The 24,869-nt window shown below is 43.3% G+C and overlaps 2 protein-coding genes and 1 long non-coding RNA gene across 5 annotated transcripts; 1 reads left to right on the plus strand and 2 right to left on the minus strand.

The window, feature by feature from the left end:
* Positions 1-18: 18 nt before the first annotated feature.
* Positions 19-2,484, minus strand: LOC118494063. The gene is made up of 2 exons (XR_004896122.1): positions 273-2,484; positions 19-188 (listed from the first exon to the last, which is right to left on the minus strand). It is a non-coding gene; the product is annotated as an uncharacterized LOC118494063 (long non-coding RNA).
* Positions 2,485-3,003: 519 nt separating this feature from the next.
* Positions 3,004-15,237, minus strand: xylt2 (xylosyltransferase II). 2 transcript variants are annotated; one of them, XM_031321083.2, is made up of 11 exons: positions 15,066-15,237; positions 9,696-10,230; positions 9,102-9,277; positions 7,297-7,499; positions 6,478-6,558; positions 5,851-6,067; positions 5,267-5,443; positions 4,889-5,145; positions 4,569-4,764; positions 3,852-4,185; positions 3,004-3,479 (listed from the first exon to the last, which is right to left on the minus strand). In XM_031321083.2, exons 1-11 carry the CDS (start codon positions 15,195-15,197, stop codon positions 3,160-3,162), a joined length of 2,628 nt encoding a protein of 875 aa, XP_031176943.2. In that variant the 5' UTR covers positions 15,198-15,237; the 3' UTR covers positions 3,004-3,159. The 2 variants fall into 2 exon arrangements, with proteins under 2 accessions (XP_031176943.2, XP_031176942.2); XM_031321082.2 differs by having other exon boundaries at positions 3,004-3,482.
* A 2,190-nt stretch (positions 15,238-17,427) lies between these two features.
* Positions 17,428-24,834, plus strand: si:ch73-364h19.1. 2 transcript variants are annotated; one of them, XM_031321057.2, is made up of 5 exons: positions 17,428-17,964; positions 18,850-18,959; positions 21,186-21,278; positions 21,579-21,752; positions 23,009-24,834. In XM_031321057.2, the coding sequence occupies exons 1-5, from the start codon at positions 17,814-17,816 to the stop codon at positions 23,177-23,179; spliced, it is 699 nt and encodes a 232-aa protein (XP_031176917.1). In that variant the 5' UTR covers positions 17,428-17,813; the 3' UTR covers positions 23,180-24,834. The 2 variants fall into 2 exon arrangements, with proteins under 2 accessions (XP_031176917.1, XP_031176918.1); XM_031321058.2 differs by having other exon boundaries at positions 17,430-17,964; positions 21,582-21,752.
* The last annotated feature ends 35 nt before the right edge of the window (positions 24,835-24,869 follow it).

A 24,869-nucleotide genomic window follows, 5' to 3' on the forward strand; every position in this document is an offset into this window, starting at 1 on the left:
AAACAGCATAACAAAACCTTCAAGTGTTTTTTTTTTTTTTTATTGAGTCATCAGTCAGGATGCCTGTCCTATGGGCTTTCCTAGAGGCAAACTGTGACAGGCTGAGGTTGCCTACTCAGATAATAAGAGTCATAGCTCAGGATGACTTACCAACCAGGACTGCTGCTGGTTATCACAGCAGCAGGGACCTAAAAAGACCTCAAACCCCCCCCCCCAAAAAAAAAAACAAAAACAAAAAAACAACACAAGGTCTGCTTCAAATACCATCGAACCGGTGGGGCTGTCAAATACAACATTATTTGACAGCAGTTTTTAATTGTGTAACAGAGCACTGGAGATGAACGGACAACATATACACTTCCTCTCAAACAGTATAGAAAAATAACATTGGTTCCGCTGATTACTCTTGCTCTCTCTTTATCAATAAAACTGGGGCTTCACTGAAGCAACTGTACTGTGCAAGGTAAACAAGGTCACTTGAAAACTCATATGGTGGCCAACTATTATTATTTAAGAACATTTAAAACTAGGTAAAAATGCAACCGAAGACACAGACATCTCTGGAAGCTAACATCCTGTAGTAAACAATTCATCGTTGCACTAAGTCAAGGCAGCTTAGATTCTCTTGATCGGGCTGAAACACAAACATAAAACATACAGTGTACTGTTTAACATTTTTGGTTGGTGGACTTAAAGAGTTGAATTGAAATGCACCGTAGGAATTGAAATGAGAATAATAACCAACCTATGAAGCAAACAGAGCACACAAACACACAGTGACAATACTGCATATACGCTGATACATAGGAGTGATAACAGTGTGTCTAACCAAGTTTACAATTTAAATTTTAAAGAAATGTTCGACATTTTGGGAAACACACTTATTGGTGTTCTTGTTGAGCCTTATACCACTTTCATAGTTTGTGCGGTAATTTTGTAGTTACCTTCAGCAGCCAGTTAGCTTAGCATACAAAATGGAAACAGCTAGCCTGGCTCTGTCTAGGAGTAACTAAATCCAGCTAACGTTACCAGTATCTCTCACTAACACATAATATGTTGCTTGTTTAAAGTTACAAAAACAGAAGTGTAAAAACAACTAATTTAACAGTTATGGGTCGGACTAGCATTATTTCTTGGTCGGGGCTAGTTGCCAGGCAACCAGCGGAGACTCCCGGAGGTAACTAGCTAGCTAGTCCCACCCAAGAAATAGTCCCCCTCAACAAGTGAACTTTGATTCTTGTAAAGGTTAAACAAGAAAACTGAGCTTGAAAGGTGCTGGTAGGCTGATTTAGTTACCTTTGGAAGCCAGGCTAGACATTCCCTTTGTTTACAGTTTTTGTGCTAAGCTAGGTTAGCCGGCTGTAGCCTCGTATTTACCCTTAACAAAACATGACAGTAGTATCAATCTTCTCAAAATTTCTTGCTAAATCGGCATTAGTTCAAAAGAATTCTGGAGCCAAAGAGCACACCACATTTTGCTGGCCAAACAATCTCAACTTAAGGGCTACTTACCCACTTGTTCTGAAGGTTTTTACTTTTCATCAGCAGCCACCTGCTGCAGGTTTTTTGTCATAGAACTGTAGCTGGTTGTTTTGAGTGAGATTGTTTTGTCATGTATTTCATGAGAATTTTGAATGTAACCCGGCTCTCTGCAGCCTTGATGCTGCGGCTGTCTCTGCACTTCCTTTGATCAGATAAACAACTCAAGAGTGGCTTTTTTTTGGTTGCAACAATGGGCATTAAAGACAACTTAATACAGCCAGTTCAGGGAACTAACAGACAAAACAAATACAATTTTAAAAAAATAACATGTTCAAATGATATGTCACAGTAAACAGAACTAAACATGAAATGCTCTCTCTACACTCTCTTTCCTTATCTTTTCCTAATACAGGTTACACGTCTGAGTATTTAGTGATACGTCTGTGCAGGGGAGTGATGGGGCAGGTATTTGCTTTAGAGTCTATGGAAATGTAAGTGATGTGACCACCTTAACCATGACTCATGACTTCTGCTCCTCGCACTATAACCAAGTGACCTCTGTGTAACAATATAGTCTTACAGTAAAGTGCACTTCATCTGTCTGTTCCTTATGCATACATAATAATGCTTCAAAATAAGCACAATAACATGATTCAGAGGTTCCCCTCTCCGTTGAAATGAAGAGGAGCCTGTTGTTGAGTTTAGACAACTGCTTCCCGATTCTTTCAAAGCAGAGAAAAACTGAAAACTGTGCGCCCAAACAGAAGTCAAACATGCACAGAGGGTTTTATTTTTTTTTTCTTCAAACTCCGACCATGACTAAAACGTTCAGTACACTGGCCGTTCCCAACCTGCCGCGCGCAAATGTGACGTCATGGGATCGCCGTAACTGTTTATACTCGCGTGTGGTGGAAGACTAGTTACGGTCTTCTCCTGAACAGAGGTGGCGCTAATGAGCAAAGGCTACCGACTTTGCTATTTCTACGGACTAGAAGAAGAAGAAAAAGGTAAACAACGGCAGAACTGGCAGCAGCATTGCCGTCAATGCTTCGATTTGATTCGATGACCTACTTGGTCGGATCAAGCCTTTCATTTCACCATAAAAGAACTCATCTTAACCCAGTAAGTTTACAAGAGAGACTTGCAGTCACTCTGAGAGTCCTGGCATCTGGTTGTCGGCGAACTCGTTCAGGCCTCCTGTTTCCGCTTTGTCGCGCGCCGCTGAAAAAAAAAGAGTGGTGCGCGACCTCTGCTCGCGCACTCAAAATCCTGGCGCGTCAGCGGGACCTATGTCGTTTTGACGTCACACTGGCGCGCGCAAGCTTGGATGCGGCTACTGTAAAATGGCCATGACAAGCTGCGTGCCAGCAAAACAACACAATACATCTGGCAGCCGTGTATCTGTTCTGCAAACAATGACACAAGTCCTTGGGCTTGAAAACCTCTATGTGCAAATTCCCAGCAGTCACATCCTCCTCTTTTAAGTCTGTATAACCACTTGACTGAGAACGTCTTGACTCCTCAGTGCAGGAAGATGTCTTGTTGTTTATGTGCCTTTGAGCTCTGAGACAATATCCGGTTCACACAGGTTCTCTTGGAGCTCTCCAGTGCAGGTCCAGCTCTCCCTCAGTCTTCCTGTGTATATGTTGAAGTGTACAGTCTCTCCTCTCTTGGGGGCTACCTGATCCGCCCATCACTTTTGACTGGGCCCAGTTCAGACTTGGGGTCCGGGGACAGAGAGCTCCAGGAGGTCTTGGAGCAAGGTCTCACGGCTGGGCAAGAGGAAGTCTGTGTGGCGCACAGGCCGCCTGTAACCCAGAAGGTTTCTATGCTGCTGTCCACCCACGCTTCAAGGGGTTGACCCACAAGCTGGGCTTTACGCTGGGCCTCCTGCATGGCCGACTCCTGGGGTGGTAGCTTCAGCACGGAGCTCAGCTGCTGGAAGCTCTGCTCCATGTACAGGTTACCTGCAGGACCTGCATGCAGCCAGCTGTCCTCTTCTGGAGTGGACATTCATATTTGCAGAAAGAAGAAGAAATAGTGAAAGGCAAAATTAGTTTTTAAAAAGAGCCAATGAAACTTTCCAGATGAGTTATCACATATTAAACTTTAAACCTTCAATTAGTCTGGTGATATTTCTATATTATTTCTTATCATCAACAATCCCATGAAAAGACCAACGTATCGTCCGTGTATCCAAAAACTACATTATCCAGCTGTTTTTAAAATTGAAATGATATGTTTGTGAGATGTATGCTTAGGGAAGTATTTAGAGACAGACTAATGCATTGTTGGTTTTGGAGAAATATAGAATATCACCAGCATTATCCTTTAAACTAACAATCACATGCTCTGAAACCACGACTCACCTTTGCGTAGTGGCTCCTTATCTTTGAAGGTTAAGGGCATGACAAGGAAGCGAACTTCCGCCACGCGCTCCCATTGTTTTAACACCCGCACTGTCCAGGTACCGGGCCGCAGGGGGTGCTGCAGCGGGGGTTTGTACTGGGTGTACTCTGCATCCACATCCACGGTAATGTCATAAGATGCAGCCACCACCAGAGCTGGGTCAATCCATACAATAGTGGCTGTGAGGTTGGGACCACGTGCCCACTTCTGGACTGCAAGTGGTTCACTCAAAGGGCCGATCACGCCCCCAAAGTTACGAAAGATTCTTTCTTTAGGATCCCACTCTGTGCCGATCTGCCAGGGACAAAAGACAAGATGACTCATAGTCTGTGGAGTCCTGAAGTAACAATGGGTTATGCGACACAATACAGCAAAACAATGTCGCCTACGTCTTTGAGGACAAGGAGAAAGAACATGTTAGCACTTTCTGCTCTAGCCTTCCTCCTAATATTACTAACTCTTTTTTTTTTTTTTTTTTTTAAACTAATTAAACTTCAAAGTTTAGTTTTGGTCAGATCAAGCCCTGATAAAACCACCCCGATTTTTCATATCAAGAAGAAAATCTTCCTTCAAAGCAGTTTCTTAAGGTACCTTGATATTAAAAGTTTGCACAGGACAGAATGTTCAATGATAATGAAGAATCCTCATCATCTTCTTCAGACAAGAAGTACACTTACTTCCAGATTCTTGAGCCTTTCAAACTCCTTTAGGTTTGTCTCGAGGACAAGCGTGGCCTGGGGCACTGCCCACATCTCCAGTGTCTCCCTGACCTTTGAACCCACAGCCTGGACTTCCTGACGCATCAGATATCCTTGGAAACGGTCGTCATAAAAGTACATGTGTACTGATAGAGGGTAGCCTACTGGTTCAAACCTGCAGTGAGTGGCGGGGGGGGGAGAAACACACACATAAGAGATTATTGTATTCAGCAAAGAAACAAACCTGCTATATCATTTACAGAGCCTCCAAAAAATAAAAATAAAAGTTGTCTACGGACCTGCAGGCCTCCACGTTGCTCTGAGTGGTCACCAGATTCTTTAAGCCAAGACGAAAGAAAGCGGTGTAAGCAGTGAGAGCCACATCACTGAGTGAGCCCACGCCATCCAACTGCTCAAACAGGCTCTCCCAGTACGCCTTGATGGCAACGGTGCCCGGAGCGTACTGGCCATACAGGTGAGTGTCCAGGATGTCTAAGGCCTCCTGGTTCACTGTTGACTCAAACTTGCGGGCAAAGAATGTCGGACGGGTCAATTGCTGCGGATAAAACAAAGAATACCAGAAATTGGCCTTTGAGCTCCTGAACTACACTGGCGCTAATAAAACATGAGAGAGTGGGAAAGAGGGAAAGAAATGGATGAGTTGTTGGCCCACCCACCTGGATCCGGATGAGGTCTTGCGGTTTGAAATCATTGGGAGAGCAGCCACACCAGTCGACAATGTGCTTGTACTGGCATTTACAGCCCAGCTTACGGTTCCAGTTGGTGACACGCAGGTTGTTGTCCACCAGGGTGTCACACATGTGACTGTTCCCGAGCACCGTGTGGAAGAAGGACTAGGAGGTAGCAGGAGCAAATACGTCATTTTCTGCAGTGCTGTGCAATGTGCAACAACTGTGTTGTGTGACAATGAAGTTACTGTAAACCGCCAAAGACTATAAACAGTTTATATCCACTGACTCTAAATTGCAATGGGTCATGCCTATATAGCCCCAAACAACAGGGAGCAAACCACTGCACCTCCTCTGAGACATTAAACCGCACAGTCAGATAAACTCAAGTGAACCCTTCTCTCGTCTGGCACCACTGCTGCACGCTGCGCCTGAAAGCTTAAAGTATTACGTTATCTCCGCTGCTAGGCTCTTCTAAATTGGCAGGGGAGGATGAGCTTGAGACAGACTTGTATATCAAACTGTCTTGTCTCATCTGTGGGAGAAAAACAGACCACCTAATGCTTACTTACCTCGGCAGGGAGCAGTGCGTAGGAATAGAACTGCTTCAGCCCTGACACCAGGGCATCCTGGGAGTTGATGACGTATTCCACGAAGCGGTGGGTGAGCGCAAACCAATCAGAGCCGCCAGAGACCTCCAGGCCTTCGGGAATGCTGCGTTCGCCGAGACGCCACATGTGGTTGTCACACTCGTGGAAGAGACGGTCAAGGCCCTGCTTCTTAATAAACCTTCAACACAGAACACAGTTGAAATTGATGTGTGGGAGAGACATTGTGATGCTATTTGCAGCATTCGTCAAAGTAAATGACCAAACAAACGATTTCTGTCTGAGCTGCCACGCTGTATTAAATAATGGTTGAAGAATCACTTCATCATGTTGCTTTTTGCCTCTCGTGTGATATCAACAGCACAGAGTTTAAAATGCTTTGTTAATTGGCCCCACTGGCTGCTGCCGACTCACTGGAATATCGCTATAGGATCGACATGCATCGCTTACCACTGAGTTACTACAAATTGCTGTCAAAAATAAATAAATATCTCTATCATTTATTGGTGTGTGGTGTCAGATTAAATTAAGCAAAAACGCCAATTTAATGCGTGTTTTAGCTTGTTTGAATCTTACAGCTGGTACACTCACCGGGCATTTTCTCTCCCGTGGGACTTGAGGAAGTTCTTGTCTCTTTGCTGCGACAGGAACGACACCAGTTCATCATTGGTCCTGCAGGAAGGTGATAAGGGGATCGTTTGAAAGGAGGAGGGGTTAGGTCAAGAAAGAAAAATACGATTTCTAGCAGATTCTTCTGGAAAATAAAATGCTGGCTCGAGTATGGTGCTGTCTGATGATATAAATGAGTGAAATTAGCTACTTTGGACAGGATCTGGTTGACATAGAATTGTGAATCCAACCAAAAAAAAAAGAATCCCCAGAAATCTAGCAAAAACTGGTCAGCAAGAAAGCAGACTATTTAATACCAGCTCTGTAATTCAGTGAAAAAAACAATCCAGGGTGGCCAGGTAGCTCAGTTGGTAGAGCGGGCGCCAATATATAGAGGATTATTCCTCGACACAGCGGGCCCGGGTTCGAGTCCAACCTGCATCCCTTTGCTGCATGTCATTCCCCCTCTCTCTCCCCCCTTTCATGTCTTCAGCTGTCCTGTCAAATAAAGGCCTAAAATGCCCAACAAATAATCTTTAAAAAACAATCCAATTCATTTTGTTACAGATTGCTCTTTTTCATCTGGCAAATGCCATGGCTGCTACTAATTGTGCGGTTGCTGTTAGTCAGCAACAAAATCAAATCTCCATGAAGTATTGAAAGCTTAAGCCACCAATGAAAAAGGCAATCACGAAATAATCAACACAAAAGTTGTCAAAACAACACACACAACACAAGACAGGCTCTGATGCACAACACCAGACCAAGGAAGTTGCTTAACAATAATGTTACTCTGCTGACCTGGTGGGGAAATCTGTAGCGCTGAGATTGATGAAAAAATCCCACTTCCAGTCCAGCATGGAGAGCAGGTCCTGCATGCTGCATAGGTAGGCCTTTAGCAGGCTGGCACCACCCCAGATGGTGACCATCCGCCAGGTAGTGGCTCGTATGTTTGGGTACTGCTGGGCTATCTGCAGGACCTCCCGATGCATGTAGCCAGACCGCTGGAGAATTTCAAAGCAAAAGGTCAAACACTTAATTAAGTGAAGACTGCGTTTCTGCATCCCAAACGTAATCTAGTTCCCACAGATCCGCAGCTGCCACCGTGCCAAGACAACCACACAAAGCTGGCTTGCGTTGAAAGAGAATTTGATCTGAGCAGAGCATCAGCCACATGGTGCTTCGTATTGTGGGTCAGCATGATGACAGAAAGAGAAAATTAAAATTAGCTATTTTTGCCTTGCAGCAAATTTCCTTCTCAAAGTGGCAATAGGTGACAGCGACCCAAAACTAAAATGAACTGAGCTTAAAGGACAGTAAGCAGGGATTACATTTTTAGGAGGGAATAAAGGACGAGATGGAGGAAGTCAAAGAGCCAAGCTGCTGTCAAGGTTTATGCAGTGACATTAGAAGTGGTGAGAGATATAGCTTCAACTGAGCATGTGTGACCATGGAGATTGCAAGAAGCCAAAATCTGTAGGTTAAAAAGAGGTTTTTTTTTTAAATTCTCCTTTGGAGCTAAATTAAATTAAATACCAATGAATTAACAAGCAGCCTGTTTCCAAATAAACACGGTTAATAAAAGGTTGTGAAGCGCTAAATGGGCAGTTTAACAGAAAAGGACACTTGTAAATGAATTGTTCCGGGACATTAGGTCCAATTGTTTTGTTTAGTGAAGCACAAACAGCGTGCTACTGACTCTGTCCTGTGTTAAATAAAGTGCGGACAAGTCCTAAATTTAGCCAGGACTTCTTGGGACTCGGTGAGTATCCTGGCTGTGTTCATCAAGGAGACAACAGCAACAGAATGACATTCCTAAACTCACCGTTGTCATTTGTAGACGTCAGGAGAAAAAGAGGTCTGTGTGGCGGAGTGCAGAGGAGCTAGGAGCTGGTAGACTGACTCCAGTACAGCCTGACCTGTTTTGGAGCCTCATCTCTCAAACAGGCTTTTGCCTCAGAGATAAATGAGGTTAGGTTGGCAAAGTGTCTAAGATTGTGTCTGTGGTGCGTCTGTCCCACTGACTACTTATTCATCGCTGGCTCCGGTGAGCCTCCACCGTCCCTTGGCAGCAGAACAGAGCAAAGCCCCAGGACTCAACAACCTTTCCGGCTACACAGGTGCACGGACCATGGGCCCCCGTTTCTCTGCTGTCTGCGCTGGACACACCTGAGGTCTCTGCCACATTTGTCTTTTGCCTTCTAGCTGCACATTAAAGCAGACTTTTCCTCCACTAAATCTAGCCCCTAAGAATAACCACACTTAACTCTATCCAGGCTAATCCCCTTTACCACACTGTGAGACCCACAGGATATATTTAACCTTCATAATGCAAGAAGACCTAACCAGTAAAAGCATTTGTAAGCTCAGTGTAGCCAGAACCTCGCAGGGTGCCAAATACACTCTTCAATGTTCAGCATAAGCATAAATAAACAATACTGTAAGCTAGTTTCACCAGCAGAAAGAATGAACTGTCTCTTATTTGGATATTTCTATCATGCAGAATCGCGTTGGTCTGCGTGCAAGCAAGGCCAATTGTAATGCCATGTACATATTAAGGAGACTGAATGGTAGTTGAGGCCCTGTGATCTCCTTTTAGGGCATACCTTGTCCACGTGGATGTAGTAGTAGTGGTCACGGTGATATATGGCTTTGATGAGGCGCTTGAGCTGCCGTACAGCACGGCCATGGACCATCAGAACGAATGCCACTCTGACGGGGTTCTCCACTTTGGACAGGCTGTTTTCCATCTCGCCAACGGCCTGGACCGGATTTGATATATCTGGCCAAAGAGGACGGAGACATAAAGGACTGACTCAGTGCCACTACACTACACTACAGTCGTGTACTACAGCTATGCACAAGGCTATTGTTTGATTGGCTGATTGTTACCTTACTTGGTGTGTAAACCACAATATGTATGTATTGTAGTATGTAATATTTAAATATTACCCAGTCCTGCTGGGGGGTTAAAAAATGGAGGGACTATTTAATAATCTATGAAAAAGACACGCACACATATGTTAACAAATGTTTCCAGGCTTCCTTTAGATATGACAAGAGGATTTAAAAAAACAGACCTAACCACAAATTTCATGAAATATTCAAGAAAATTTGGCAATGAGAAGCGATTTGATAGAATGTCAATCAGTGGGTGTAAATTGGACAAAATGAGAAATCCCCTGTGCACACGTTCTCACCGAGCTGGGGGCAGAACTGAGGAAGTGCGTCTGGCATGAGCTTCCCGGCCTGATGCTGACACACGATGTTGGCGATCTCCTGTCGGCACTGCTGTGACCCGGCGCGATGAAGGGCGGACAGCGCGTCCTTGCCTATGATATCGCATTTAGGCACAAAGTCGCTGCTGGGGGCTTGGTGCGCCCCGTCCACGCTGCCCGGCTCCCCCAGTATCGCAGCAGTGGGTAACTTTGCCGCCCTGTCAGTGCCGCCTCGGGTCTCGCTGAAGTTACGGCTGCTGGACAGGTCATGGAGGACCGCAGCATTCACTCCAGCTCCCGTCATCCCCCGCTCCTGGGGAGACTTCAGCCTGACGCTGGGCTTTTCTCCTTTGCGGTTGGTCCCTCTCCTCAGCGCACCGGCTGCCGTGCCCCCCGTCCTCTCCGACCTGCCGCTCCATCTGCCCCTCCCCGACAAAGAGTTTTGTTTCTTCCAAAGTGCGGCGTCTCTCTTAGGGTCCTGGCTGTGGTCAGGCAGCTTAGAGCGTCGTGTTTTTCTCTGATGAGAGAGAGGAGAGAAGAAGAAAGCAGCAGCATTTTAAAACCCAGCTTTATTGCCATAAGAACATCTTGGACAAAGACTACTGGTGTGGGAGGAGGCGCTGATTTACCATCCAGGAAAGTCATAAGGTAAACGCTGAAAGAGACCCAGAGGGAAGGATGTGTTTACTTGCTTTCTCCTCATTTTTCTGATCTGGGTTATTTTTAGCTGAGCCTCTGCCTTTTTTGTGGAGCCAATCTGCAAAAAGCACAATTCTGGATAGCCACATGCACTGAAAGACACATAATAATAATATTCCTCAGCAGTTCCCAGACCCCCTTCTCCGTGCACGGCCAGGTGTAAAGCAAGCCCAACCCTTAACCCTTCAAGGGGTCACCTGATACTTCGCCATTTTTGCTCTTGTGTGTGGAAAACTGGATACTGCTACCTCTCCAAGCCTCGAAAACCCTTTGGTTAAACTGCTGGATAAAAACACACACATAGACACACACACATTGTGCGTTTCACTATCTTTGTGGGGACCCGTCATTGACAATAATATTAGGAAGAATGCATACAAATGTATGTCACGTGTGGGCACACATTGTTTGTTCTGTGAACACACAATGGCAGATATATTAATATATGCATGCGACGTGCACTTTGCTTGATATATGCACAGGCTTTGAACCAGCTTTGTATTATTATTCTACCTTAATGTGATTAATAAATCTTCAACATCAAAGTATTACATCATGATTTGTGTATTTGCATCTCAAAATCATCCTCTGAGACTTGATAGACCCCCTAAAATGTCAAAAACATCATCCTCTTACAGTATATCTGCTTTGAAGTAATACAATTGTTCAGGTGTCTCATAACTTGAATCTTTGGCTGTAACATCCCGAAAGGATAAGTCGAGAACGCATCTGTCATATAGTTGTGGTTTAGTGAAAATCAGCGATATAAGGGAAAGATCTACTCCAAGGGTTGTGTTGAGCTGCGTGTTCTGCCAATAGAAAATTGTAGTTAATATAAAAGCTAGAAAGTTCATCTTTTGTAAACATTTCAGTTTATTGTCCGGGTTTTTGTACACAAAGGTACTTTGTAAGGTACTGTAATGATGTGAGGACCCAGTGTCGGATACACCACAACCATCATTAATCTGGATTTCTGATTACAATTTCAATGTCCAAATGGTATCATTTCAATGCAAGAGTATAGAGGGAATCAGTTTTACTGTAGCACAAATCACACCTACAAAAAAAGGCAGGCTTTGAAAAAAACATTTTTTAATCTTCTAGCCAAACCGCATCACAGCTCTGGCACAGTAGATTACTGGATCACACAAAAGGCCCTTCAAAATGTGCACTTGGAGAAGAGGAAGAAGAACAGTAAGTGGGCTGAGAGCTTTCTGCCTCTGTCAGACGATATGGCAGAACACGGGCTTCGCTCGCCTCACGCCACTGGCACGCTGACAGCCCAGAGATGGTGGGAACGAGAGAGGGATTGGTGCTGTGTGGTAGGACAAGGAGCCAGATAATACAGTGCCAATAAACCAGCTGCCAAACAACACAGCACAGTCTGCTGCGGATCGCCAACTGCACACTCAAACCCATTACAGTAAGAGGCATTGTGGAGCACTGTTACATACCACTGCAGTGCAAGCCTCTTTTAGTGAGTTTACATGCACTTGAGTAATGCACCTGGTTATTGTCCGCTTTCGGCAGAAACCCGATGTCCTAAACGTCCCCTAAACAAGAAACCAACCTGGGTTCCTTTAATAAAGTAAAGGATGAAGAGACACCTGGTTGACACAGCGAGATTTCTGCTAAAGAAACCCAATAATTTGAATTAAAAACATTTGTTCTCAACATCAAAGTCCTGATGAATATTTCACATTTTCTCCAACAGTGGTGGTTCCTTTTCTTTAGTGTCTCATAGCTGCTAAATTAATGAAAAGACAACTGTGAACATCTTCTATGCCTTTTGCCAGCTAACATTGATAAAGACACTACTTACTTTTCAGCTGCCAGAGTAAATGTTCTCACACAGAAGACAAGCATGCAGCGGGGGCTAATGTTTCAATTTTCCTTATCACTTATTTTCACAGCTTTTAATTAACACCATCATGCCAAAAATGTATTGATTCAAAGGCAAGCCAGGCAGCCTCTTCACTTTCCAATTAAAGTCGAGTGAAACCATATCAGCGTCACCATCTGCTGCAGCGGGGAGCAGCAGCGCGCGCTCAGCTCCGTAGGACAGCACAGGCAAGCAGAGGGCGACGCACAGGATGACAGAGTCTTCGTCTTCTGTCCTCACAATTCTGTACAAGGGCTTTAAATATAAATGCACGTGGCTGTGTTCACACATGCACAGCAAGCCACTGATTAAAGCAGATGCGAGTTAATGCAGAGACCACAGAGCACGGACGAATCCAGCCTTGGTCATGTTCAGTCAGGGAGGCTCGCCAACATGGGCAACATCAGCCTCCCTGACTGAACATGACCAAGGCTGGATTCATCCGTGCTCTGTGGTCTCTGCATTAACTCGCATCTGCTTTAAGTGATGATTAATATGCATTCTTAAGCCTGAAATTTTATTCTACATCTGTGCGTCTGCAAACACGCAGAGACGCCGCGTGCTGGCATTTGCATAGATGTCTGCCAACATAGCTGCATGTCAGGCTGACATGTGCACTGAGCAGCAGTATCACATTACTGAAGCCAGAGTTCACAAGGAATGAATGAGGCTTATTTTCCCCAACTTTAAATTATTATTAAAAACTAAATTGGAAATTATAACAATATGCAGTTTTTTTTTTCTTTGACACGAGGCACTGGACAGCAAATACTATGTGTAGGTGTGTTGAGATTTAAGAGGTAGCTATGCACGTCTGCTCCTTTACAGTCCTAAGTGAGCTACAGTTAACTATAGACTCCTACAGACATTTCTCTGTGTATTTGCTGAAGCATGTTAAAGCCTGAATGCACCTGAAGAGGTAGCAGAAAGCCCAGAGGCTCATAATGCAAACAGGTGGTCCAAGTTAACTTGTGTTGACTTCGGGTCACATTGGCCCATTTTAAATTTTTGTTTTATATCAGAAAATATTGGACGTAGAAATAAGTGCTGAAAATGTGTAGAAGAAAAATTTAAAAATTTAAAACGTTGGAAAAGGCAAAAACAAATTGTGAAAAAAGGCGTCACAAATGTCAGAAAAAAAAGTGTTTTTTTCAAGGTTGAAGGGAAGACAACACAAGGGTTAAAAGGAACATTGCGTCTGCAGTATGATGAATGACATGTCACACTTCCAGTTTTATCCCAGTGTCATATTTTAGTGTGTCCAAAGGAAATGGATTACGTCATCTAGGCTGGCGTCACTCATATTAAAAGGAATGACAACGCACTTACTGAGAACTAGCTTTGTGCTTACGGTTTAGCTCACAGTTAGTCCACATCATTGTCTTGGTGGACACTGGCAATTAAATCCTGATCCCTCTTTTCTCCTCTCTGAGTCAAACTTCTTCGCTCGACTGAGGCATTACAAGTGCTACTTGCTTCACCCGCCAGGCACAGAGGAGTAATCTATCCATGTTGGGAGGAATATTATACACAGTCCACGCTTGTCATATCATGGTAGGGAGACAGCACAGTTCCAAAGTCAGGTTTCAGCTTGCATTCCTGTGATTCTATCAGTATCGTTGTGCCTCAACAAAATGATTCCTATACGCTCACAGTCTTCCATGGGTCACTTCTGTTACCAAACTCATATTACTTCCACAAACACTGCCAACAGAGCCTTGCCGCCATCCAGAAACTCAGGACACTCTCAGTCACACCCCACTTTCTGTTCCTCCTGTACAGGAGCATCATAGAACCCATCCTCTTCTGCTATTCCACATGCTACTTCACCATGCTCACTGTCACCAACAAACTCACTGACACTCCTATCACACGCAAAACACTCTGTTACTTGAGGCTATGTGTTTTTTGTGATTAATTGTTCTTATGCGTGTACAGGCTGTGAAAACAAATGTCCTCTGACAGAGGACAACAAATTATCTATCTATCTAATTTAAAGGGAGAACAGCCTAAGGGTAGTGTACTTCAGGTGTGCGAGGGAGACACAGAGATAAGCTTCCCACGTTGGACTCAATGTTAAATGGTATGTAGTGGAGACAACTATCTGCTCAACTTGAGCCTTTATCTCTGGGATATGCTCCCTCTGTGGGTGTTTTGGTATGATTCAAAGCTTAATGAAGATCACAGACAAAAAGCAGCCCCACAGAGAAATGCATCTGTTGGATATAAACAGTAAAACAAATGCTGAATATTCTGGGACAGAAATTTGACGCGTTTCAGCTCATACCGATGAACTGTTTATGATCAGTGAATAATCCTTTCACATGTTCCCAAAAACTTGCATCACTTCAAATACCACCTCTCCCTCTTAGATGTCTTAGATGCCCATCATCACATTTTTTTTTATTATTATTAATTATTACCACAGTGACTCCAAATGAAATGTGGTGACAATCGACCACTGCTGTTTCTTAAACAAGTTAACAACCATTCAACGAGTATCAATACCGTTAACTTAGTTATAAACATGTAGCATGGTGTACTAATCTGGTGCTGTGGTCGGTGACAGACAGACAAGACCGGGCTGGTCCGGTTGTACTGAAATGTTGTCGGAGTGGCGCTGTTCCCCTACTGCTAACTTAGCTAGCATTAGCTAGCGTTACTGTATCATAACACACAGTGAGCTCCGCTAAGTGCTAACGGCTAGCTCTACAATTAAACCTAACCGAATCACTGTCATGTGAGAAATAATCGGAGGGACTGTGGCTCACCTCTGCCTCGCCTTCTTCCAGACCTCTTAGACTCCATACCACAAGACCCTGGACCAGGAGGATAGTTAATGCGGCGGCAATCGCTAGTTTATATCGTCGGAGCAGCTTCTGTACTCGAGCGCTGGCCACCATTTTTTCGACTCCAGTTGAGTGGGATGCGCGTGCAGGGCGCATTCTGAACTGCGCGCGCACGCGGTGCCGGTCGCCATCCTCAGGTTGCTGCAAAGTTTGTCTCCAAAACTTATAAACACTGGATGGATTAAGCTATTTTTCTACTGTGTGTTTTTGTATAAAACAACATTGTTAAAAGAAAAATGCCTATCATTTTTTTTTTGCTCCTTTTCATGGAGGTTGGTGACCTCCTCAGCAGTTCCCAGACCCCCTTCTCCGTGCACGGCCAGGTGTAAAGCAAGCCCAACCCTTAACCCTTCAAGGGGTCACCTGATACTTCGCCATTTTTGCTCTTGTGTGTGGAAAACTGGATACTGCTACCTCTCCAAGCCTCGAAAACCCTTTGGTTAAACTGCTGGATAAAAACACACACATACACACACACACACACACACACACACACACACACACACATTGTGCGTTTCACTATCTTTGTGGGGACCCGTCATTGACATAATGCATTCCCTAGCCCCTTACCCTAACCTTAACCATCACAACTAAATGCCTAAACTTAACCCTTACCTTAACCCTAACCATAACCTAATTCTAACCATAATCCTAAAACCAAGTCTTAACCCTCAAACAGCCCTTTAAAGTTGTGGGGTCCAGCATTTTGGCCCCACAAAGCTGTCCGGACCCCACAAGTATACTGTATTCCTGGTTTTTGGACCCCACGAATATAGTTAAACAAGGACACACACACACACACACACACACACACACACACACACACACACACACACACACACACACACACACCACTATATGGCCATAGTGATGAGGAGTCAGTTTTTAAGGTGTCACAAGCAAAAAAAAAAGTTTGTGAATCACACATTTAATATAGTCCCATACAAGTCACATTATCTTCTGACAATGTATGTGTCTGGTACAGTACCATGTCCTATGCAACATGGACATGTTCAAGATCTTTAACACCTTTAAATTATTACAGCCTAATTACTTATCCAATCATTTACATGCCTCACATATAAAGACAGCCTCCCAGCTCTCTCTGGACAAACCTATATGGCCTACTCATGCCACAACAAAGATCAAACATACATTATGTAGCGTAACCCTAACCCCTAACATTATCTAATTTTCAACATTTGGGGACAACTTTTTCACTTTGATATGTTATCTGGTGTGTTTTGTAGATCTATAAATTAATCATATATTAAAAAAAAAAAAACATGTGAGGTTGTCTTTACAAGTAAATCAAACCAATGCGGTGTTTCTGAACTCTTTTATTCTCTGAGGATCACAAAATATGTGAGCCCATAGCCTATTTGATGTTTTCTTTTGCATGCAGCAGAACTTCAAAGGTTTTTCTCATACCATTTTCCCATGGAGTCCCTTACATCTTCTCCAGTACATATCTTCAGTTGAATTCTTTTTTAATCTTATAGGTTATATGTATAAAATATGTGACCATACCTCTAACCCTTGTCTAACATTTTTACTATAGCTTCTTACCAGACTCAAGTTATAATTGACTTCCTTCTCCCTGCTGCTTTTGTGTAGGCCTACATATATATAATGTATTGATCCAATTCAGAAAGACTGATCAAAGTCAATATGTGGAACACCCACTTAGGAGATCCATTCCACCCTGTTGGTGCATAGGCTAGATGAGGTATATCCAATCAAGTCATCGACCTAACAAATCCAGCCTGCTCACCATGGATAAACCAAGATATTTCATATTTTCATCCACATTACTTAAACATATTGGTTTATAAACTCGATTTTGTATTATTTATTTCAATATATTCTTTCAGTATCAGTGCCTCCTTAAGACTTTGGCAGGTTATTTACTTTGGATTTAAGATTTGATCTACTTTGAGTGGAAGACCAAGGTCATGGCCATTTCTGATCAAAATAAAAACAAATATCCCATGTCATGCCCTCTAAGTTTAAGGCTGATCTGCAATGCTTGAGATCAAATATAAAATGGTTATAATTGTAATATTATTAATATAATAATAATATATTACGATGCAATCATTTAAAGGGCGTCCACTGTTTAAAATGTTGAAGTACAAGTTTTCCACAGTTTCCATCCATGAATACTAATGCTACATTTTGGCTCTTTGTCTGTATAGAAATCATCTCATGACGGGACCCCCACAGTCTCCAGGGTAACAGGACTCTAGCTCAGGCATCCGGTGTGTTAACCTACTGCTCTGGATGCCATTAAGTAGACGGCGGAGGAAGCAGCAGCAGCTATCTACTTTCTGAACATAATTTAGTTTGTAATCTGTGTTATACTGCTGCTTTGGGGAGCCTTTATAATAAATCAGTTGTGCCATATAGTGGCTGCTGCCTGCCGTGTCCATCCATAAACCAAACTGCCGTCCAGCTCAGAGTCAGAGCGACGTCACGCGGCTGCGGAGAGGGGCGTCAGTGCGCCTTCACGAGCTTCACACACGCTGTGGCATGTTTACCGAGTGGAGAGTTTGATCCGACTTGCAGAGCGCATGTGGACTGTCACCCTGTCTGGGACCGAGCAGACAATGAAGAGCAGCGACAGACCTGGTCTCCGTTTCTTTCTCTGACTAGGCTATATTATATAAGATGAGAGCCTTTGTGTTGGGTCTGATGAGTTCAGGAGGATTTCTGAAGGGAACATTAACAGTTTACACAGAAAAAATGTCCACAACTGCAAGTCCAACCATCCCCTCCTCACAGCTGACATCGGATCAACTCACAGTGGTCGCTGCATCCTGTAAGTTATACCTTCAAACTGTGAATTTAAAAAAAAGCTGATTATGCTATCTGTCTGGAATAGTGATCTTTACTTGTCTGCTTCTTGTGTATTCCTGTGTTCATTTCTTTTATAGATAGCAGCTAATTTGTCAAATATTGCACTCAAAGCTCTTAACCATAATTACAGATGACAGAATAGCCTACGTCTATTATTTTCCAGCTGTCATTGTTTTTGATGGACAGGTATAGAGAGAAATTACACCTTTAAGTGTTCAAATGGTAGAAAAAGACTGTCCTTCAAAACTGTTCAAAGTGAATTAACTTGCTAAACTCGAACTGTTAAAAGGACAAAACTAGAGATGAGCCGATACCGATACCAGTATCGGTATCGGCTCCAATACTGCCTAAAACGCTGGTATCGGTATCGGGAAGTACTGGAGTTAATGCACCGATCCGATACCACGTAATAAAGCCCTAAAGAAAATCTACGTTAAAGTAGTTTATTTATGCTCTTTTTCCGTTATAACTGACTGTCAAACTGGATAATAAAAGAAAGTTCTGGGGCGTTCATTGTTTGTGTTTGTTCATGTTTCACAAAGAGTTTAACCTGAGCCAGACCAACAACAAAGATAGAAATCATATCACATCCATACAGGGATAGTAGTATGTAGATGTTAAAACATAATAAAATATATGACACACTGGTATCGGATCGGTACTCCGTATCGGCCGATACGCAAGTTCAGGTATAAGAATCCGTATCGGGAAGCAAAAAATGGTATCGGACCATCTCTAGACAAAACTGTTCTTTTACAAGTTGTTTTGTACCCAGAAAAAACCCCACAATGTCTGGCTGTTTAACAGTGATTATCAAACATGTCCTGCTCTTCTGCTTTTCAAACAGTTTCTTCTCTGGTGTTCTTTGTGGTCATTGTGGTGCTGCTGTCCATTATTTACCGCAAGGATCTTCAGTGCTGCAAACTCCGCTCCTATCAGGGACCACATGCAGATATGGTAAGAAAAGAAAAAAAGGGGCCTTTTGTGCTGAGTTTTCTTTCTTTTTTTAAAGTGACTCACTTGTATGTTCAGGTTTGAACCTGATCCAGCACAGTTGTTGAGCTGATGAGAGGAGAGGACACAGACTCACAGACACCATGTGCACTCAGTGTTGCGCCATTAAGAAGTGTCAGATTCAATTTGCATGGCTGTGGGAAAAGGACTACAATACACTTGATATGATCATTGTCAGGCGATGGATTTGCCTCAGTTGAATTAGCTGCCCTCCAGAAATATCTGCCACAGTAACTCTAATGGAATTGGACAGAATAAGCACTTACCACACATATTGATGCTACATCAGCAGCCCCAGTGTTAGAAGCATAGCAGGTGAAGCAAAACAACCTAATCTTTAAGGTTTTTTAATAAGGAAGTGTATGTTTTATATTATTAATAATATTTTTTTTCATCTCCAACATCCCAAATGTATCTACCTACTTAAGATAACTGCCTGAATAAAGCTGTAGGCGATGGTGCAGGATGAGGTGAACTGGAAATGTAAACACTCTACAGAAGTAACTTTTCATTGGTTGCCCATTCTCTCTGTTTCCTCTTCCTGACTTGTCTCTCACCTCTGTGAGTCCCAGGGGTGAAGTATGAGTGTTATCTTCGGATTGCAGAGACTCATACCTCCCCCTCCAACTGACAGGAAGCTCTGTTCGGCTGTGGTTTTAATGGAGAAGTCCTGTTGTCCCATTTAAGGAACTAACAGAGCGTTTCACTAGTACAAAGTACCAACGCTGGCCTCTAGTTACAGCTGTATCTGTACACAGTGTAGCTGATAAGATATTAACCTATTGTCAGGTCAGTACAATAATCTACACATGACAGACTGTAAACACTGAGTACAGAGTGCTGAATACATTTATGAGTACTTATTAGATATTCTTCCTGAAACCTGATTCTTACATGAAATTGAGGTATGTGATTGAAAAAGGAAAAGCCTTTTTATTGTTCTTATTATAAGGATACCGAAAGTAAAGGTTAGTTATTCTGTGAGGGAATCACACACACAAACACTCTTTCATTGTGTTCCTGTGGGACATTTCATGTCTTCAACTTCATCGTCGCATACCTTTCCCTGCTTCAGTTTGCACCATGAATAGTGGGCAGACCCCACTGTGGGTGTTGGGGACACAAGGAGGACAATGGATCTCCTTTAGGTTGCGGCGGTGAAAAAAGGCACACTGCTGCTGGGGTCCTCCCCCGACTTCAACACTGATTTTACACGGTTGTGCTTTTTCACACTGGCTGAATCAATGGCAGGAGACAAAAGAACAAGTCTCTATTTTTTTTCTTTCTTGAGGACTTTTTTTTGGCTTCTTAAAAGTACAAACCAGTGAGGGAAAGTGACCTTTGACATCACCTTTTTGGTGTCGTCTCTCTCTCTGAAACGATGTGAGGGTTATGGCAAAGGTCGTTAGCGTGCGTCACTCTAAATATGAGTGATGTCATTGTTTCACTGGCCTGGGAAAATGATCTGACATTTTAATACTACTTATTTTATGCTGAACTTCCACTTTTGTTGCCTCTTAGTCAGAGGGAATCTCCTCAGTAATCGCAGCAAAAGTTGTCCTAACATCTCTTATCCTCACGCTGGATTTAAATCCCAGTCAGGCAACAAATTGACTTTGTTGTAATGCTGGCCCAAATGACATACGAGGGGCCATAATGTGTATTGGAGTGTGCTCGTTAAGAGGTACCTGCTGCAGTTACAAGGGGAAGAGAGAGACACTACTAAAAAGACCACACGGTGTGGTTTGTTGCCTAGGGACCCTGATGCCACAGTAGGACATCACATTGTTCCCCACACAAAGGAGACTCATTTAGACTCAAGGCCTACCTAGTTTTAGCTGGCAGTCTTTTTTCAGGATTGTTGCACCCTTATACAGTGAGACTCTGACAGGTCTTGTTTTAGAGTGGGTGGGACTGGGAGGAGGCACGGAAATTGGAGGGTGGTCGTCTTATTGATCAGATAATTTATGGTATTGCTAAACCAGCCAGGGTCTACAGTGATTAAACAAGGCATGAACATTGGTCAATTGGGCTGAAACGAGTGGATTTTTGACTAATTGCAGTAGGCCTAGTAGTTCAAATATAAACAGATTAATGCTTGTAATTAATGACTAAAAGGCCTTGCTTTCTGAGACACAGTTGTTCCAGTCATTACTGCTTGTTTTACAGGATGCTCTTCCTCAGTACTACAGCAGCAGACAGACACTGGTGGGATCTCCTTGTCTGGAGCAGACTCAGATCATGGATGACAACAACACTCAGGTGAGAGAGTCTAGTATGTTATTCTGCTATTGGCCACTTAAAGCATCAGTCTTGCCTTCAGTGTAGGCCTACACTGTTGCAGCAGATATAGACACACTCTCAGTTCCCTCTTACAACACATATTGTACAGTACACATATCACTGGGTAGATTGGGCATTACAAACTTCTGAAATTAATGTTTCAATGACTGCAGCTTTAAAGTGGGTTTCACTGATCCACAAATCCTCAGCACATAAAAGCTTCTGTTTCCCATCCTTCATAAGTGTCCCTCTGTGTTTGGGCCTGTGTGTGTGTCTCAGCAGGCAGGTCAGCTGTTCTACGTCGGCCTTCCCTCCAGCTACAGCCTGCCGACACTGGAGGCCCCCCTGCCGAGACTCCCCTCCTATGAGAGCGTCCGAAAGAAGGACCGCCAGAGGCAGATCCACCTAATGATCGCAGACCGCTTCGGCCTCAATGGACCCATTGTGACTGAGGTTGGCTAAAGTAGGGATTAGAACAGTGTCACAGCGCTTGATAAAGTCCCAAATGCTTTGACAATGAAGTATCTCAGGTGCTGTTGTTAAGTCTGGGAACAGAGAAGATATTGTACTCCTATTACAGTTTCAAAGAATGCTAACGCTCATATCTCATCTTATTTTGGATGCCCCTCATGTGTAGTCTCACAGTGAATGGAGATAATAAGTAGCAGGCTTTTTCTATTATGACCACGCTGTCAAACAATATTGTAACAAGAGCTTGTTCAAAGATTAGACTGCATTCAGAGCGCAGTAAACATGATACGCTATCGGCTCATCTGATGCGCGCAACTGAATTGTACTGGCGGCCGCGTTTCAAGGTTTTACCGTGTTGATCTTTTGCTGAGCTTTTGACGCTTGAGCAAACAAGGTAATGCGAAAAAGGCACATCAAACATAATTAAAGCCTGCATTCTGAATGCAAACAGTGACCGGGAATGCAGCTTTGCGCTCCCGTCTTCTACTACTGTGTTTTTTTTCTTCTTTGACCTCTCCTTTTTTCCTTAATTAAACAGTACTTAGCTGCCCATCTCTTACTCGCTTTCACACACACACACACACACACACACACACACACACACACACACACACACACAAACACACACAAAGAAACACACAGTACTTTCCAGTCAACCCATCACTAGTCACGGAAAAGTCTCCCTCCCCCTAAATAGAGTTCAACTGATGGCCTCCTTAATTTACCCCTGTCTGGCGTGCAGCCCGAGGCAGGATAGTAGTAAAACTTTGCGACCTGGTGTGTGTATCACACAGAGGGCAGGGTTGTAGGGTTGCTCTTGTCGCCCGAGGGTCCCCAAGCAATTAAAAGATAAGAAGACCCAGTCGGGAAGTGTGAGTCTGCCAGATGTAATCAGAGAGATTATGCATTGGAGACAAATATGTTCTAGGCAGCCAACGTGGAGATCAATTGGTATATGTAACTACAAACATGTCCCACTTATTTTTTTGAGGATAGATATCAGACCTCAGGGTGTTTTCCAAGCAACACTTTCATCCTGGGAAAACAATTTCTGTCTGTCCTGAAGAATTCTGTGGTTATACTGTTTCTGAGTTGGGTATGTCAGTAAATCACAGTAATGGCTTCACACACTACTGTAGTACTAGACAGGATAGCAAGGACAGTGTCTTCTAGCAAGGGAGGAAAATAAATTGTTTATGTGTTTTTAAATCACTCTCATTTTTCTGCATTTCCGACAGCCTCCTCCAACATATGAAGAGAGTATCCGCCAGTCAATGGAGCTGCCGTACAACATCCTCTCATCCAGTCTGGACATCTCCCCTCCTCAGAGTATCTACACCAACACAGGGCCTGACACACATCATCCAGTCAACTGTGATAACACCAATAGCACTGTTCTACATGTGTGATTACTGAGCAAGCATCTCAAGCTGTCTGATGAATGTGAAAGGCACGTGATAGCTTTATGTACAGATGAAGTTACCAAAAGAACACAGGTGTTGAAGATTGGATCACGTCTGGATCCTTCACACAAGCTGATTCAGATACCTCAAGAAGGCTGAGTTTATCTTGAGTGATAGCTGATAAAAGGAGCAACCATAAGGACACCTTTGGCTTGGCACATTTGAATGTTAAAAACACTTTGTGACAGTTACACTCTGCCATGCTGATACATTTTAACAGAGAATCACTGGATATTGACTGTATTGACTATTGACTTTTTTACTGAGGTGGCTGGTTCACCTTGAAGAAGAAAGTCGTGGACTACAACATACCAAGAAGGAAACCACTATTTACTTTGTTGATTATACTTTCAGTGAACACTTGTCTTCTCTTGTATTGTGCTGTTCCTAAAACCAGAGACTTCATTGTCTGGATTGTAAGATTATTGGAGAACTGTTTGTGTCTATGTCAAACCTAGACATTTCGATGTCTTCTAGAAGGAGCGGACCGCTCCAGTCGCCTCTCTGTCAGCTCTGCAAAATGTATCCTGAATTGTCTAATTTACAAATATTAGTTGTCTTTTATGTGGTTGACATTGGATGGTGATGGCGTGTGGCTATGAGTCGCTCATCAGGATCAAGAAATCAACTTGCAAGTCTCCTGCCAACTCTGCTAACCTGGGCTAGCAGTCAAGTGTAAACATCAGAGTGAACACAGAGGGAAATGTAGGGCCTATCAGCTACGACCTTTGGTTACTATCCCGACTACTTGGACAAGCAAGACCATCTTACATCCATCTCCATCTCTAGGGAGGGCACCGGGGCAAGCGTGGAGCAATTGAACACTGACTGCGACTTCTCTGGATTCCAACGGGATGTCGGGACGATGGTGTCCTTTTGCCGAGACTTGGCTGGATCTTTGAGTGCCGGTGCCTTTCAACCGGGTGACTCTTTTTTTGTGTGCCGATCTGACGGCCACATTCTGCTTTATAATGAATCATGCTCAAGTTGAAGGAGCTGATGGGATTACATTTAACTGGAATTATACCTCGTACAATTTCATGTGACAAATTAAATTGGGTGATTGATTGATGATTGATTGATTGATTGATTGATTGATTGATTGACTGACTGACTGATTGATTCTTTACCCTAACAAAGCCGTGTTATACTTCCATACAGCATGTGGTTCATCCTGTGAGAGGGAGAACTAGGCCTACAAAAGGTGCTAATGAGAGTGCCTTCCATGAAGTTATATTAAGACATATCCCGAGAAATGTTTTTTTTTTTACCACACGTTTTTTTTTCTGATAAGGCAGATGGGACTCTTGATGATTTCACACTTTTGCATAGCTAGGACAAAAACATTGATTAGTTTGTTCTGTTCTCCAAGAACAGGCGTCATGGAGCAGAGCGAAGTGGAGTGAAATGAGAACAACGAAGAAATACCAAGTTCCTTGTCGAGACCTGTTTTGTTTTTCTTTATCCTACAAAGTTATTCTCTGCAACCTATCATGTACACACGGCAAATGTTTGTCCTGCACATTGTCATGTACTGTATTTATAGAAGAAAAGTTAGTGACTCCTGAAACAAATGAAATAAATACTTTTCTTGTTTTGTTGATGGACAATTCTAATTATTCAGCAGTATAGCACA

The sequence above is a fragment of the Sander lucioperca genome, chromosome 21, assembly GCF_008315115.2.
Source record: "Sander lucioperca isolate FBNREF2018 chromosome 21, SLUC_FBN_1.2, whole genome shotgun sequence".
In the NCBI taxonomy this organism is placed as follows: Eukaryota; Metazoa; Chordata; class Actinopteri; order Perciformes; family Percidae; genus Sander; species Sander lucioperca.